The sequence below is a fragment of the Lathyrus oleraceus genome, chromosome 5 (genome assembly GCF_024323335.1).
Source record: "Lathyrus oleraceus cultivar Zhongwan6 chromosome 5, CAAS_Psat_ZW6_1.0, whole genome shotgun sequence".
In the NCBI taxonomy this organism is placed as follows: domain Eukaryota; kingdom Viridiplantae; phylum Streptophyta; class Magnoliopsida; order Fabales; family Fabaceae; genus Lathyrus; species Lathyrus oleraceus.
The window spans coordinates 36,245,974-36,263,194 of record NC_066583.1 but is presented as its reverse complement, the minus strand read 5'-3'; the positions used below and the strand labels follow the sequence as shown (position 1 = coordinate 36,263,194).

The following is a 17,221-nucleotide window of genomic DNA, read 5'->3' as shown; positions in this document are numbered from 1 at the left end:
ATAATTGGGGTGCATTTATCAGTTGAGTGATGAGATGGAAGCGGAGAAGCTAATGACTTTGGAAAAAATGGATATGAATCATAAGTGTGTCGGGTTGATTAAGGATCGCCATTGTTTTCTCTTTTAACGGTAGAGATTTGGATGATAGGATTAAAAAAAAAGTTAGAGAGCTTATTTATCCAAATCACTGAATTTAGGAGTTTTGTGAATTATGGAATGAACTAATGTTAGAGATTTATTAGATTATAAAAATAGAAGATAAAGAGATAAATCTAACTTAACTTAATGGAGTAATGGATGGTAGAAGATAAAAAAAATAGATTAAAATCATGATTTGGAAAGATGAAAAATTGAAAAAATGAGTAACTATTTATTTTTTTGGGAATAAAAATTCTCAATTATGTTTATATTTAATTATTAAGCCTTTTTTAATTATTTCAATACTTTTAAACACACACAAAAAAAAGAGTAATGATATGTATATTTTTTAAATATTACATGTGTAATGCCATGTTATTATTAACCATGCCACATTAGCAAAATGAATACTAAAATTGAGAGGAGGACTAATTTCCTAAAAAGATAAAATTGGAGGATCTAAAAACTAGATCTTAAAATAGAGATATAAAAAATTTACAAACTTAAAAATAGAAAGATTTAAATTGTATTTAAGCTCCGCTGATGAAAAAAAATGTATTTAAGCAAAAGATAAAAGAAATGGTACTTTTATGGGGGAAAGCATAAAGAGGGAAAGAAAAGGGGGACCATAATCGAAATAAGTGAACTTTTTATGTTGTTCCATAAAACATGACTGACCTAGCTAAAAACGTTGTTGTATTTACGCCTTATTAGTCCCAACTTTAGCCAGCAATTTCCGTAATCTGGTTGCCCTTGGTCGCACAATAATTAACTTCATAATTAATTTAAGAATCAAGACTGTACAATTTTTTAATATATGTGAAATAGTTATCTATATAATTTGTTTTAGAACAGAAAGGATATACTAATATTGTGATTAAACGTGTTCTAATTCAACCCTTAATGTTAATACAGAAGTGATCTAATATATGTAAGTGATCCAACAGAAGTCTTTTCAGAATATGAAGTTTGTGAGTATTGTGAGTTATAGATATTTTTATTATTATGTGTTCATTGTAGTTATATCGTCTGAAAAAGAGCGATGTTAATTTTAAGTTTTTTATTGTTTAGTTTTAAGTATAAAAATACACAATCTTATTAGAGTTAATGGAGTTTTTTATTATTTTTTAATAATGATTCGATTACAAACAACAGCGACAAAATTAATGGATTAAAATATGATAATGTAAGTCGATTAGATCTTTTATATAGAATCTCTTAATTGTATTTGTTGATGAATTAAATTGCGATTAAGCTATTATTTCATGGCAAATTAACACGACCACTACACCCAATTTTTTGATATACAATTCATTAATTTATACAATAATTCTCTAATTATGTAGATTAATTCATAGTTAAACTAGGAGTTCTATATTTGTTAATTCAAAAGTCACGACTTATAATTATTTATTCCTAGTTAATTATTAAGTTAACTAATTTCTACGTCATGATTCATTTCGTTATGATTTTGTCTCTTTATGTTACTTTTCTATTACATTTCGACTCGTTTGCGATGAGCGTGTTCGCGTTAGCAAGTTCATGTTTGGTTCTCATCAGTTTACGTGAGACATTTTCAACTTGGTTGTCGCCACGTCTAGATTCGGTTGAATGCGCTTTTGACGGTTTGGTATAGCGGCAATTAGCTTTTGCTTTTGCTACTTTTCATTTTCGACTTGTGACATTTGCTTCTGCGATGTTATATTTTATTGCGAGTTTATTTGCCATGATCGTGTTTTGCGTAGCAATCTGTCATTCAATTCATATCTGACACGCAACGTTTCAATGTCATTGCATTTAAAAAGGCCATACAAGAGAATTTGTGACGATATGAGAAAATTTGTGACCTTGCGTTATCAATACGCGACAGGTTCATGAACAGGTTCGTGATCAGGTCCATCTCGCGGCCTCGTGTTACAATTCATGCATGTTAATTCCATTCGCATCTTTACGCTTTTACCTTCGCATGTTAACTTGCTTCGATTATTTTGCACGACTTTTCATCAAACTTATTTCCACAACTCGATTAAAACTTATTTTCATAAATCAAATAAAAAATGATCGATTGGGTGTAGATCTTCTCTTTTCCCGAATGTTTAGACATTGTTATAGAGCTCATTATTTGAACAATCGTCATCTATTAAAAACCATCAACGTGAATCAAACATTTATCAACCTCGAGTGTAGTTTCTTAATCAATATTAATTAGATACCAATAATCTTATTTTTTTTAACAACTTGGATGAAAAAGGATCGGTTGAGTGTAGACCTTCTCTTTTCCCGAGTGTTTGGACACTGTTGTAGAGCTCAATGTTTGAACACTCGTCTTCCGTATTAAAACACAATATATAATTGAATTCAATTGGTTCTCCTATATAAGAAAAAGGTTTGATTGTATGTAGACATTCTCCTTCCCCGATTATTTGGATATTGAATGTAGAGTTTAATGTGCAAATAATCGTCTTTCGTTAACGAACCTTGACTTAATTTGCCATATTTTTTTACAATAAATCAGAAGAAAAAGGATTGATTGGGTTTAGACCTTCCCTTTCCCCGAGTATTGCAATACTACTGTAGAGCTCCTTGTTCGAATACTCGTCTTCCAACGCTAAAATATTCAACACATCAAACATATCTTTCCTCACCCCCGCACGATCTAAAACCCCTTTCAGAAACGAAATATGCTTCGTCCATTCAGAAATGATGCAAACAAAACTTCGTTCCTACCATGCGCAAGAAGTTAGAACTTCTTCCGCTCGAATGCAATAAGAACATAACTCTGTGAGAATCCAAATTATGTTGTCCATTCTGACGCGATGTCAATGTTCACTTCTCGATGTTTTAAGTAGCACGTAATGTTTTCCGTTCGAATTCGACTAAGTATCTTTCCATAAAATCGACCAACAAACAAACATTTTCTACCAAGAACTACATAGCCTTGAGTTCTCCATCGCACCTGGAGATACGTAGGAGCGAGACCCGTAATCTCGTCAGACACATTAATAAAAAACCTTTTTGCGACTCCTTTTATTTTATCTGTACACTTTTGACTGCTCGAAGAAAACAAATGATGTAAGCTAGAATTTCAATCACAAATCTAACTAAATGGTTCTCGTGAGTACAACGGATATAAGGGGGTGTTAATATTTTCTCCTTGCATAGTCGACTCCCGAACCTGAATTTGGTTGCGATGATCATTTTATTTTTATTTTAAGGGATTTATCGATATTTCCCTTTCCTTCTGGAATAAATAAAGTTTGATGTCGACTCTAATATCTCGAGCGTGCGAGCGCTCGTGGTCATTTTTCACGTCGCGACACAATCGTTTGGAACATAATGCCATTCAATTGGCTCATCAATTTCTCCCATGGATCATTTCCTTTTGGTTTTTCTGACTCCTGTATAAAGGAGGTTTGCATCCTCTTCCTTTCACGCCACTTTCCAAAGCTTTATATTTTCTTTGGAATTTATCTCTTTATTTTCTATCTTTCTTTCTCTATAAACATTTTTATTTCACTTAAAGTTGTCGTAGTTATTTTGAGTGAAACCTTGCTTGTGAGGAAGATTTTGTAAGTGGTCCTGATGTTTTAGGTAATTCTTGAGAGTGTGATTTTCTTGAGAAGATTGAGTTTGATTCTTAAGATAAATCAGTCGTAAAATCTTTGTTATTGGTTTATTGAGCTTTGCCACAAAAAAAAGTTATGTTTTGGTTATTGAGATCAATCTGAAAATCTCTAAGGTTCGTTAGCTTTGTCTATGGTAAAATCTATCTTTTGTTGAAGATAAGCCTATAAAAGTCTCAAGATCAGCTAGTATTAAGATTCGTGGATATAACATGCAAAACCTTAAAGTTTATAGTCAAAATCTCAAGAAAACCTCTTGGGGACAGGATTATGCCAACGTTCGGCCAAACCTAGATAACTCTATGGTGAAATCTCTCTAACCCTTACCCTATTTCTTTTTCTGTTATTTACTATTTTTTTTATTTCTGGTTCCATTTACTCTCAATAAACTATTAACACGATCTTAATCGAGAATAGTATAAAAGTAATCACGAACTATAAATACCACAATTCACCCATTTTCCTTCTTGGCTTAAAGTCCCTTGTCCAACATCAATATCTATTTTTGTTCATTCAAACCAAACACTTCGTCAAATTCTACTCCTTTTCATTCAAACTAAGCACATTTATCTCTCGCATTTAGTAAATTTCTCATATCCTTATTTTTTTTATGCATGCCACTCCTTAATAGCTTAATAGATTATAGTTAAGCTACATTAGGTTATATCCAATAGAAATCCAATTCCTACTTATATTTCGTATGAATTAGGAAATTTAAGAGTTAGGGTTAATGTTTGGTTGAGTTTCTCCTCTCTACGTGTAATCTGGATTTCTAAATCCAGACCCTCGGTACGGGTGATAAAATCTGGATTTCTCTATTTATCCTTTTGTTTATTTATTTTGTTTGCTTATACATTATTTCTGCTTCTTTGATTATGATATGCATTTTCTTATTTGATTATAGAAAAATGGATGAATAACAACAACAATACAAACATAGTTGGATGTCCCAACATGATTTAGTGCATTGGGAGATGGCAAAATAGTCGCGAATTATTGGAGGATCATCTTGTGTTGTTGAGGCATCCTCTTCTTGTGGTCATGTATATTTGACTCATAAAGAAGCACCCGATGCACCCATTCATGTTGATGTACATGTGAATGATCCATATCTTGCAATCGGATTTGATGCTACAACACCCTATAGTTTTTTGGGAGGCCTCGAAGATATTTCATTACTTCCTTTATATCCCTATAATGTTGTTAGAAACATGTGGGGGAAGGGGTAATACAAATGTTTATTTACTCTTTTATACTAATTAAACTTTTTGAAGTTGATGTATTTATTTTTGTATTAGCATAAGACATTAAAGTGTATAAACCATGGTAAGAAGATATCAAAGATGTCGCAGCCTAGTGAACCATGGTTTCAAAAAGTCTTGGAGATATCTAGGCCGGAGGACTTATGTAGAACTAGATATGGTTATATTTACCATGGCCTATTGTCTGCATTTATTAAGAGATGACACACAGAGACTTCATCATTTCATCTTTCGATCTATGAGATGACTATCATCGTTGATGTTGTATTGTGCCTCATACATCTTCTAATCACAAGAAGGTTGTTGGATCACTCTAGAATTAGTAGGTTTGAGGCAGTAGACCCGACGAAAACATAATTACGAGTTGATTCGGGTCATTTCAAATGGAGATAGAAGACACCAGGGGGTGTCATGCTAGATTTTTATTCCTTTCAGAAAATTATATTAACCACTTGAATGCAATTGTAGATGTTGCGAGTGATGATGCATAGGTTATCTATCATAGATTATGTGCATTATGGACATACTTCCTGATTTTGGTTGACACGTGCATATTCTTGGACAAAAGTGCAACCTATGTCAGTGTTGCCTATATTAAATACTTCATGGACTTGGAGAGGATTCACGAGTACAGTTGAGGGCATCTTGCTTAGTTTACCTTTATCCCAAGTTAGTTGAAGGTAGTTTATGGAAGACAAAATAGATGACAGGAAGTAAATGTATATTTAAAATTGTTTATTTACACTCTTACTGATATTAATTTCATGATACTTGTGTTACACCCATATTGATATTTCATCTGAATTATTTCCAAGCATGGATCCTCCAGCATTTTCTACACAACTTCGGTTGGGACTATGTTGAAGACTACATTAAGGATTTTCCACTTGTGTGCTCGATTATCCCACTTAAGAGTAGTCTAGAAACTTAGTAGTCCTGGCTTGACATTGACTGGATCCTACTGGATAAAATGTGTTTCACCCCGTACTGTGAGCATCGTTAGACACAACCCTTGGAGGTGATATCCTGGTACTCTGGATGGTTGGCTTGTGGGTTTTGACTTATGTACTCATATCTACATGAGTGATTATTGTGGTAGTTCAAGTATCTGCATGGTATACCTAGGGACCCCATATTTGTTGTTTCTGCCAATATCCTCCGCATATATATTAATGTGATATTTTCGCACTACCATGAGCATCTGGTGCCAAAGTATGTTCGTAATGTGTCATCTCCTTGTCTATAAAGTATGATCTACAGTTATATTTAATGGTTTTATAGAGTGTCACATCTTAACATGACACTAGGGTCATAAGGAGATCCCCTTAGGCCAACTCACCAGGAGTTACTATAAGAGGAGCAAACAAGGGCAGGTCATGTCGTTGACGTATCGCCTATATACTACCATATTGTGGCACTTGGAAGTGATGTCATAGCTATGGGAGAATTTCATGAAGGTACTCTTGAGAGGGTCACTTGAAAGGCGATATTATCATAGACAAGATTTTCACTGCAGTATAGGATGAAGATAAGGAACATGGGCGCTAGATACACCAAATAGTTATATTAAAATTTTTAATTTAACGTAAACATTTTGAATTTTGATTTATGCAAATGACTGATGTTTGGTTTATTGTGTCAGAAAATAACTAGTACATATGAAGAATTAGTGCATATATACATACTTGGCAATCACCTCCATGTTCACAAACAAAAAATTCATTATGAGAATGAGAATGTCATTTAGGTCCTTAGCACCATTGATAAAGAGGCAACTCATAACAGTTCACGGGTGTAATAGTGTTACTAGACAGAAACAAAGTTCTTGAGTGTTATATTATGGTTCATAATAATATTCATAGGTTCATAATACTTCTCAGGGGTTTGTCTGAATATTGAAATTCGGATTCACCCCTTTCTTATGAAAAATATACTGAGACAATACTTACATTTTTTCCCATGGATTTGTAAGGAGATTGAAATTCGGATTCACCCATTTGTTATGACATACCTTTGTTATTTCATACACATAGACAATATAGGTAGTTGTGTATTTCGATGAGGTATGTCTGAAGATTGAAATTCGGATCTAATATAGTGTATTTGGATGTTAAAATCGGAATATATTTTTTATTTGAATGGAGGTGTGTTTCTATTGAAAAGATTTGTTATACTAGGATGCGTCCAGATTTTAATTTTTGAACCACACGAATGAAAGAATATTTTTGAATTTCTTTAGGATTTGAGAGTACCGTATGGGTGGGGTGTACTTAACACAGGAGCATGATTTTCCTTAATTAAAATATCCTTTATTTCCTATTCAATTGCCTATATTATGGAGACAGGCTTTACACTAAGAGTTCCATGATACCTCCCCTCTAGTTCAACCCGCCAAGACAGAGACAGTCAATCATTGTCAAAGATCCAGCACTCTCGATCTTAATGGAAATATAAGTTGATAACATGAATATTATTGGAAAATGTAAGTATTTTTATATTGTTTTTGAATTGATGGACAAAACGAAATAAGATTAACATAATGGAATTGAGCAGAATGAATAAAGATTTAACTTAATTATTTGAGTATTTTATTAAACGTAACTTATTTCATTATTTACACTCCAAATTATATAAAATTAAAAAATTGGAATTTCATTGCATTCCATTACACTTCATTTTTATGTTTAGATTTGTAATATTAGATGGAATAAAATAAAATGAGTTATAAATAATTAAATTTCGTTGTTCGAGTTTACAAATATAAAATGCATTGAAATGAATCTCATCTTCCATTTTTTATTCCACTCAATTTATCATTTTTGCAACGTGGTATTATAATTAAAATACTGAAAAAACATAATGGAATCTCCGCTTCATTATACTTTATTCTTCTAAACATTAGCCTTTCAATATTTCTTTTTTTCCCAAGTGGTTTTAATTATTTTTTTATTAAAATAAATACTAAATCATTAAATGACATATGAGAATATATAATTTCTAGTTGGTTGAGTTTAAATAGTTGAATCAAACAGTCACCTACCAACTACAAAAGTTTCTCTTACCCAAAGGAAACTACAATCTCTAATATTGATGAATAAAAGAAACATAATCTAACACTGAAAAAAATAAGGGTTTGGTAAGTAGCACATGTATGCTAAGAAAACACTGTCAACATATGAAAAGACCTTGGGTACAAGAAAACAAAAACAAAAGACCTAGGGTAACAAAAAGAAGGGATGCATTTTGTTTCAGGGTCGGCGACAATGAGCCTTACAGATATGGTGACAATCATAGTCACATGTTCCACCACAATGAAGAGGACATTCTAATCTCATTCCTTTGCATCGTGTTTTTGTCATGCATTCTGCATACTCTCCCACAATATAATCGGATACGCTGCTCCTTTTACCATTTCTTGGTTTGCTTTCACACCCCCATTTCCACCAACCACCACCCCCTCCTCCCCAACCCCATCCCCATCCACCGCCTCCTCCCCCTCCCCCTCCCCCTCCGCCACCCCATTCCCATTCCCCGCCCCCACCTCCACCACTTCTACTATACAAACTATCATGTCTTTCTTTCCCATCTTCCTTTATGCCTTGACTAGAGTTAGAGAGGGTTACAAAAGTGTCATTGCCTTTATTAGAAGCATTGACATTTATGTGTTCTTTCTCACCTTTGAGCCTAACAATTGCCATTAAAAGGAATACTACGTAGACGTAGACGAAGACCCCATAATTTCTCAAGGTCTCCATCTTTCCCCTCCAATCTGCACTAACTTACTATGGCGAAAACGAAATGTTATCTTAAGCATCATGTCTTATACAAATAAACCTTATATATAGACACATACTAACTATGAATATTATATTCAGTCCCCACCTACTTCATACGATCCATAACATAATTTTAACAGTTAATGTTTGATGTTTAGCAAGGTATCTTACTCATCACTTTATACCCTTCAGCCACTTGATATATATATATATTGTCCCCAACCTCTCCCCACTTAAAACACTGCAGAGGTCCCCTCTTGGCCTTGAGAAATAGAATATATTCTGTTTGCTTGAGTTTTCTCATTTACATTTTGTTAAACATCTATCTTTCCATCAAAAGCGAAATTTCTAATTCACACATATAAGAATTTTGTCCGGTCACCTTATACAGTACGTTCTAATACCTACCCTGAGTCGTATAGTAAAAATTACAATTGCTTGGTCTTTAAGGCTACGATTAGTGGAGACGCATGGTAAAGTTAACTAACTACCATCCAAATTAAATAGGTCCAATCACTTGCACAATACACATGCCTCCCACCAACCACGTGAAATCCAATATCAAGCTATAAAAGCCATAATTCATATAAAATGACTACGAAAAAATAGTGCACAAAAAGAAGCACCCTTGTATTCCTCGCAATGTTAATCAAGTATCATACATCAGTCCTAATATCAAATGTCATCAATTTTAGCCAATTTATACAAATAAAGAATCATACTAATTGCATTGTGGGAGCACAGTCAACAAATAGAGAAATGCTACATACTCCATCATAGAGAAATGTTGGTTAATATAAACTTCAAAAAAGAACAACCATATGAACATTTTCCCTCTCAATAAGAATGTTGAAGATATTTTGCCTCTAGCCTATTAAACTTCGAGCACACTTATAAATGGTCAAACAGAATCATGTCAAGATTTCTTTGAGACTTTTTGATAAATTCCAGGGAGACGATTTAATTCTATATATCATTGTACCATAAGAACAGTCACTGAAGCCGCTCTGTCTGACTGCCATTTACATGCAGAGACACTTATTGACTGGTGAGTTTACAATTATGCCTAATAACCTGTACATAAAATATTTTCCATATTTCCATGTCAGATTGCCTCTTCCTTCTTATTTACCTTACCTATATAGCATGATAGTAATTCTCAGAAAAAATTAAAATAAAGAGATTAGAGTGGAGCAAGGAGGAAAAAGGGATAGAATATAAAGCTAGTTCGTGGTACTCTTCTGTTTCTGGGGGTTTTCATGTTCACCTTTGTAAACAGCAAAATAATTGTCCAATTCAAGCTGCTCCAGAATTTTCGGTGTCATCCCCAGATAGGAAGAGTGGCCTTCTATAACGTGGGTCACATCAATCTGCAAATCAACAAAGGAGATGACACCTTCAAGCAATACACCATTATACTAAGTAAAGAAATTATACAAAGCATTGATGGAAAAGAGCTTACATTCTCAATCCCGGGAAGGCCGACAGGTTGGATTCCAGCTAAACCTTTAGAAAGTAAACTGTGCATGCACAGAAATATTTCAAGGTAAAGTTACAACCTTTTTCTCTCAAGGATATGCAATGTAATAAATCATCAATTTAATATGATTAAATAATGATAGAACACTAGCCTGAACAGAAGATAAAAAGGATTATCCCACTATAGAACAATACTCCCTCAGTCTATGACTGGACATGCTCTAATACCATCTTAAGAATTGTGGCTGGACCTAACTCAACTCTACAAAATCAGCTTTTAAGGTGAAGAATGACCTCACTTATAAAGGCATGTTCAGGCTATATATTATCGGATGTGGGACCTTTAACACAAATGTTGCTTCAAAGAATACCTGCCTAAAAACAGATATCAAGCTTCCTAATAACTGCCATTACCTGATTCTGCCACTTACTATTTCCTAAACATAACTGCCTTCAATCAAGAAGATACTCCTACTGTAACATTGTTTCCTATGTTGTTTGGCTGTTTCTATTAGTATGCTTGGTAGGTAAAGTGGAAAATAAGGAGTGATAATTGATTAGGATAGAAAATCTTTTCTTTTCATTCATTGTTGCTCTATAGAGACTAGAGAGTGAAAATGAAGCAAAATCACGACTTTCCCATTTCGTGCTTTCAGACTCAGATAGGAAGGGTAGAATGAAAATGAATTAAACTTCATTTTAAACCCTAATTTTGATGTAACAGCCAATTGTAAGTAATTTTCCCATGTGTCCATATTTCCTTCCTGCTTATTTTCAGCTCAGTAAAGCTATTTGATGAATCGAGCAATTAGAACCTAACCAATGATAGCAATCATTTGAGATTCTCCATTATATCATCATAATAACAATACAAAGGAATAAAAGGATTATCTCACTTTCAATTACAGAAAATACTTGATACCTATAGATGTAATTCGAAATTACAAAAGAAGACCGGGACGTTAGTAGTACTTAATAGATGACCAAAATCGTGTTTGTTTAAGATTGAAAGGCCTCTGAAATGGTGTTTCCTTAAAGAAACAAAGGAGTTGCATTTGTTAAATTGCCGCCTCGGGAAGTGTTTTTTCCATTAGTGGTGTCTGGTGAGGGGAATCTAAACTAAACGAGTCACAAGCGTATTAATAACCACTAACTGTCACATCATAAGAATCTATTATTATCAATGTCATTGTGATATATATAACTTTTCCCATGTTCTAATTTCAGATATAACAAAAACTAGCTAAATATTGAACATTTTACTAGCTGACATATGGAGTATCATATAGATAATACCTGGCACGAAAAACTATACCAAGCGTCCAGTCATTTGTAGAGTAAGCATTTACAAACCTTCCAGCCACCATCTGCAAAGTGGCAGGATCAGTAAAACATAGGTAAAAGTGAAGAAACGCTCTAGCATCGCACTCTCTAATGCCTTATTTTCAACACTATTCTTAGGTGAAATTCGGGTGAGTCCCACTATAACACATCACATTTTAATTGTACCTATTCCCAAAGAAGTATGAGCTACTATAATTTCACTCTTTGACCAAGTGTTGGAAAGAGAGTGATAAGCAATAGCAGAGTGTTGGAAAGATAATACTTCCTCCATCTCATAATAAATGTGACGTTTGAAAAAATTATTTGTCACAAAATAAGTGTCATCTTTAGTTTTCAATGTAATTTTAATTTTTCTTTCAAGTGTACCCTCTAATTAAAACATTTAATTTATTATTCTCTCACTTTGCATTAATCATAATTAGAATGCACCAATAATTTATAAGAATAATTTGGTAAAATCATTATTCTCTCTATTTGATTTATCATATTTTTTTAATATGAAAGTGTAAAGTATAACACTTATTTTAGGACGGAGAGAAATAAGGAATATATTGCTAGAAATTCTAAAAAGTTAATGGATTGATTGGTGCTTTTTTTATAAACTGTAAGACAACTTCTAGGTACCTTTCTAGCTACCTCCCATTTTTCATCTTCAATCGAGATGGGTGCTCCAAGGAGAACAACCCTTTCCACTAGTCCAGCTGTAGAATTAAGCATATCATATAGATTTTATAATCCAACCAATATAAATTTCCAATATAATTGAAAACCATACGGAAAATATTACCATTGTCTTCTTTGGAGTCGGCCAAAAATTGAAGACACTTGAAAATGACAAGTGCTCCCAATGAAAAACCTATTAGTGTCACAGGCCTGGATCATAAACAAAAAACCATGAATATAATGAATTATACAATGAGGTTAGGAAACATTATGATCAACCTTTTGCAATAACATTAGATGGTGTCACCTGTTCCCTTGCAAGCCTTTCAGCAACACTTCAGCAAGTACCTTACCAGCCTTTTCGGATCTGATCCAACAAAGAGGAAAGGCAGGTTAAATATAATATTAAAATAAAAAAAATGGTAACAATAGATGTCTTACAACATTGGAGTTGCTGCCTCATGAAATATATTCAACAAAAGCCACAAGTTAAATTTGTTTATATTCTCCATGACCACGCAAAAAAATTATCAACATAAGAATTACTAAATGTTGATGTCCACCTGATTTTGCAGTAATGTGTGAAACAGAATCTTTGGTAGTATTATATTTATCTATTTTGGGACAATAGATTCAAGTCAGATAAATCAAAGGAGATGAAATGGATCAGAGTAGACTAGTGGATACAGACTCAAATAAGTCAAAAATGTTAAATCCTTGATATCATGAGTAATGTTAAAAGCTGAGAACTGAAAACTTAGAGCAACGCGTCATCTTACTTGGGATAAATTTAGACCACCACACATATAATACTTTAAACATTCATCATTTTACAGGATATAATAGGAGTACTACAACCAAAAAAAGCAAGTACCTGTCCACTGCAATTGCCCATTTGCTGTCTATAAGATCAAATGCAGTGACTAAAGTTGCTGGCCATGCTAACGCAGCTACGAGTGTGCCTAATACTGTCAGCATGGCACCTCCTCTCATCAACTCGGACACAATTTCTACAATATTGACCATCAAATACTTTCAGTTTGAATATGTAAAATTTATTTGATCATTACATAAACATACATAAGGTTTAATGAAACTACTTGAAGTAAGCCAGTCCTTGATGGCAGTGCTTAGAGCAATCAAATTTTCAGATTCGTATTTGAGCACATACCTAAACATACAGGTTGTTAGTGTAAATAAACTAATAGAAATACTGAGAATGCAACTTTTGATAGAAAGCAGACTGGGTTTGAAATTTGAATCCTCAGATATAACATTAGTAAAGTTAGTAATTAATTAAAGGAAAGCTATTGGTTCTAGAAGGAAATCATCTGCTTTAAGATTTGTGACCATTATTGACACAACCTTCCATTTAAGCATATACTGGTTTTTTAAAATAAGAAATTAAAGATGAGGAATAAATTTTTTAATAAAAATAGAAGTTAATAAAAACAAAGTTGATTAACTTGTCAAGTGGAAGGTAAGAAATTGTAGAATAATTTCACACCTGCATGAAAACCAATGCTACAGAGAGGAATACAAGGATAAACTGCATTTTGACCACAGCAAGAACACATTTTTATCACACAGTAAGACTTTCTAGTTCGGAAAGAAATATTTTATATACCTCTCCATGTTACCGTTGTAACTTTCCCAAGGTTTTATAAAATCGTTCTCTTCGAATGCAAGCCCAGAAATAGAGATTCTAACTGCTAGATGCTGAAAATTGAAAAAACAGGTTTTGCTTCAAATTTCAACAATCATATTTGTGTAGATCACAATTAATATTTAAGATACTACTAGGTTCACCATCAAGTCTTTGCACAAAGTGCCCAGTGAACCTACCAAACAAAACATCTGACATTCCCCAAACCATGAAAATTCCAACATGTCCACAGAAGTTCATATAATGTATTATTGACATTTTGGAACTTACACCTTGCTGGGTGCCTCCAACTTCTATTAATTCGAATTCCTCAAGACTTCCAATTCTTGTAGCCATCTTAGTACCAGTAAGGCCAGCTCCAGCAGCTGTAGCACAAAAGGTACGAATCACTGAGGATTTATCCATACAATGAGAAAATGTCGAAGTCCCCCTTGACACAGAGGTAGAGAAGGAGGAAGGGAGAGACGGACACACACACAGAGAAGTGATTTTAGAGACAGAGTTACTTACCAATGGAAGAAAGATTCTATACTGATGTCAGTAGTAAGGAGTTGATATATTTCATAATACTATATATATTATATAATCAGGTCAAAAGAATATTTGATTTATAAAAGACAGCCTATAAGCAGACATTGGTTTGTAGATACATCACTATTTTTTATCCGGAAAAAAAGTGCTATCAGGACATATGTAAATTAAAACTTGATCTTCCATACCTCCAAATGATGCAGCAACAGCTACAGATCCAGCAGTAGATCCTGTAACAGTTGCTGCTGCAGCAAATCCTCCTCCAACGGCAGGAATAATACCGCCCAGTGTAGGGGCTAAAGCACCTAATCCATGGGCAATTGCTGGGGCAGCCAAGCCTGCCATAGCATTCAAATAATTAAGATATTGATACTATCACAAACCTGGGTTGGATAAAGATACGTGTTAGATATACAGATATATACCCCCGGTAATAGCCATTATGGTTCCTCCAGTTACAGCAGCTGCTCCTACAATACCTCCACGCTTCCATTTATCCCAACTTGTTTCTGAAACTACAGATTCTTGATCCTCCTCACCTGGTTTACTCACAGACTCCATCATCGAAAAAGCAACCATAGACTCCATTACTTCCTGCAAAGTATTATGTTGAGGATAAATTCTAGTAATGTAGTGCTTCCCAAGAGCAACTTTCTTATATGCACCAAGCCATAGACATATTGATAACTATGCCCCCATCAATAACGAGAGACTTTTTTCCTATGAAAATTCACACATCATAATATAATACCATATGATATTTAAAATGCAAAGCACATGTTCCAAGCACACAAACCATTTCATTCCATTCCACACCAAGCCATACAGCAAGCAGCCGCAAAGAGACACGGTGGCGAGCATCATAGCCCTGCTTTGACTTGCAGTGCTTTTTGTCGACCTCAGCAGTATCTGCTACACAAGCAGAAAGAAGAGTGTAAAGAACTGATACTTTTCTCTGGTAACTGATGATGGATGCCACCTCCAAAGGTTTTTCATCTTCAAGTGCAGTGGAAGATTGTGTCTCTAGAGGAAGCAAAGTTGAGCTCTCCTTGGATTCACCATCAGGCTCAGAACCTACAGCAAATAGTTTTAACTCGGCATCATGTGAATTATCTTGGCTTCTAGTTTTCTGCTCATGGCCTCCGCACAAAGAATCAGCATTACTTTTCATGCCTGCCTCTGTTGCATCAACGGCATTGGTCAATTCAGCTTCTTTCTCTAATCTTTCTTTAGAAGATGCATCACCTTCCTCAGAGAGTAATTTAAAGAACTGGAATGACATAATTATCCTTTTAGTGTTTTCCTTTTCCAATATGAGAGAAGGAATTTGTAATGCCTGTAATCAACTTTTAGTCAGGAAATGAAAAACAAAGAGAATGAACAACATACATCTTTCAAATTATGCTTGAATTGGGAAGAAGAACCAGTAGTTTCCTTTAGGTCATGCCAGGCTGGTTCATCCACTCCAAGAAACCTGTTATTTTTACCATGGATTCTTATCATTGGAGGAGAATGTCAAATTAAGTTCTTGTAATTTCCCACAATTTTTATACAAGTCCCAGCAATTTGAAATTCTTTAATAGTTTAAAAAATTTAAAATAGATTCCCTACCAGCTAATAACAGTTAACTTTGATAACTCAAATGAAGTATACATATTGATTTCAATTCTAGTTTTCTTTTTTGGTTACCATATATAGGCACTAAGTTTTGACCGCCGTTTGGCAATGACTAATCTTCATCGGAGATCCTATTGAGTACACAAGGTGGGTTCTGTTCTTCCTTCACAACCGAAATGTCTCTAAACGCAAATGGATAGAACCCTTGAACACTTTCTTAATGAGACCAAATCCTCGTAACCACCGGCACGTCTAAAAAAGTGTGTTTGTGTCTGTCCGAAACTAACATCAGCACTTGTGATTGCATTTAATTTTATTCAATTTTTTCAAATTAATCGGTACGTTTTTGGTACCCGTGCTTCTTAGACCAAATCTCTTACACTTGAACAAATCCATTGTTGGTTCAATTTCAGTGTTCTACTGACGTAAACCAAATACCTATAACTAATTTATCTTATAATATAAAATAATTTCATCTTACTAAAAAAGTGGCAAAAAAGAAAAAAAATCAGATCATAAATCAAGCCTCTTGCACCATTAGCTTAGTTTCGCTGAATTGAATACCTAAAAATAGGGAAAAGCAAACCGGAATTATCGTTAATCCTAGGAGAGGTTTGGGAGGTGGTCGGAGAAGCATCACCGCCGCCGCGAGGAGTAGCCGGAGATCGACCTTGATGAATCTGGGACTGATTCAATGCGAGAGCAAACAAAGCAGCCGCTGCGTGTCTTTGAGTAGGTGACAATATCGATGAGGTTTCCTCCATCACTCGAGTCAGTTTCAGAACTGCAATGCGCAAATTCGAAGATACGGAAAATCGAAGGTTTTTGATCTGCATTTACTTGTTCAAACTCAAGTTCGAATTCGCACCGGGTTTTGCGAAACGAAACGGTTATTTCCCCACGCAGAAGCGGGAAACACATGTTGCGCGCGATCGCTAATTGTGAACGATTATCATTAAGCCCGAATTTGAAGTTTAGTTGAATAACATTTACTACTTAACGAATCTCCATTTGTTTTTCTATTTCTTAAATTTCCGGAACCTCTCAATTTGAAAAATAATAATAAATTAAAGATTTATTTAACTTCTTTAAAATAATTTCTAAAAAAGTCAATTTGGATTA

General features: G+C 34.2%; 2 protein-coding genes across 4 annotated transcripts; both read right to left on the bottom strand.

Annotated features, from left to right (window-relative positions):
* Nucleotides 1-8,157: 8,157 nt before the first annotated feature.
* LOC127078593 (uncharacterized) lies at nt 8,158-8,721 on the bottom strand. Its single transcript, XM_051019033.1, has one exon. The coding sequence runs from the start codon at nt 8,719-8,721 to the stop codon at nt 8,272-8,274; it is 450 nt and encodes a 149-aa protein (XP_050874990.1). The 3' UTR covers nt 8,158-8,271.
* A 687-nt stretch (nt 8,722-9,408) lies between these two features.
* On the bottom strand, nt 9,409-17,107 carry LOC127085994 (uncharacterized). 3 transcript variants are annotated; one of them, XM_051026608.1, is made up of 16 exons: nt 16,664-17,107; nt 15,872-15,956; nt 15,279-15,752; nt 14,908-15,076; nt 14,671-14,820; nt 14,222-14,316; nt 13,913-14,004; nt 13,386-13,456; nt 13,160-13,295; nt 12,593-12,652; nt 12,410-12,495; nt 12,247-12,323; nt 11,575-11,645; nt 10,262-10,319; nt 10,067-10,169; nt 9,409-9,936 (listed from the first exon to the last, which is right to left on the bottom strand). In XM_051026608.1, the coding sequence occupies exons 1-16, from the start codon at nt 16,933-16,935 to the stop codon at nt 9,905-9,907; spliced, it is 2,031 nt and encodes a 676-aa protein (XP_050882565.1). In that variant the 5' UTR covers nt 16,936-17,107; the 3' UTR covers nt 9,409-9,904. The 3 variants fall into 3 exon arrangements, with proteins under 3 accessions (XP_050882565.1, XP_050882566.1, XP_050882564.1); XM_051026609.1 differs by having other exon boundaries at nt 9,409-9,873; XM_051026607.1 differs by having other exon boundaries at nt 9,409-10,169.
* Between the last annotated feature and the right edge of the window lie 114 nt (nt 17,108-17,221).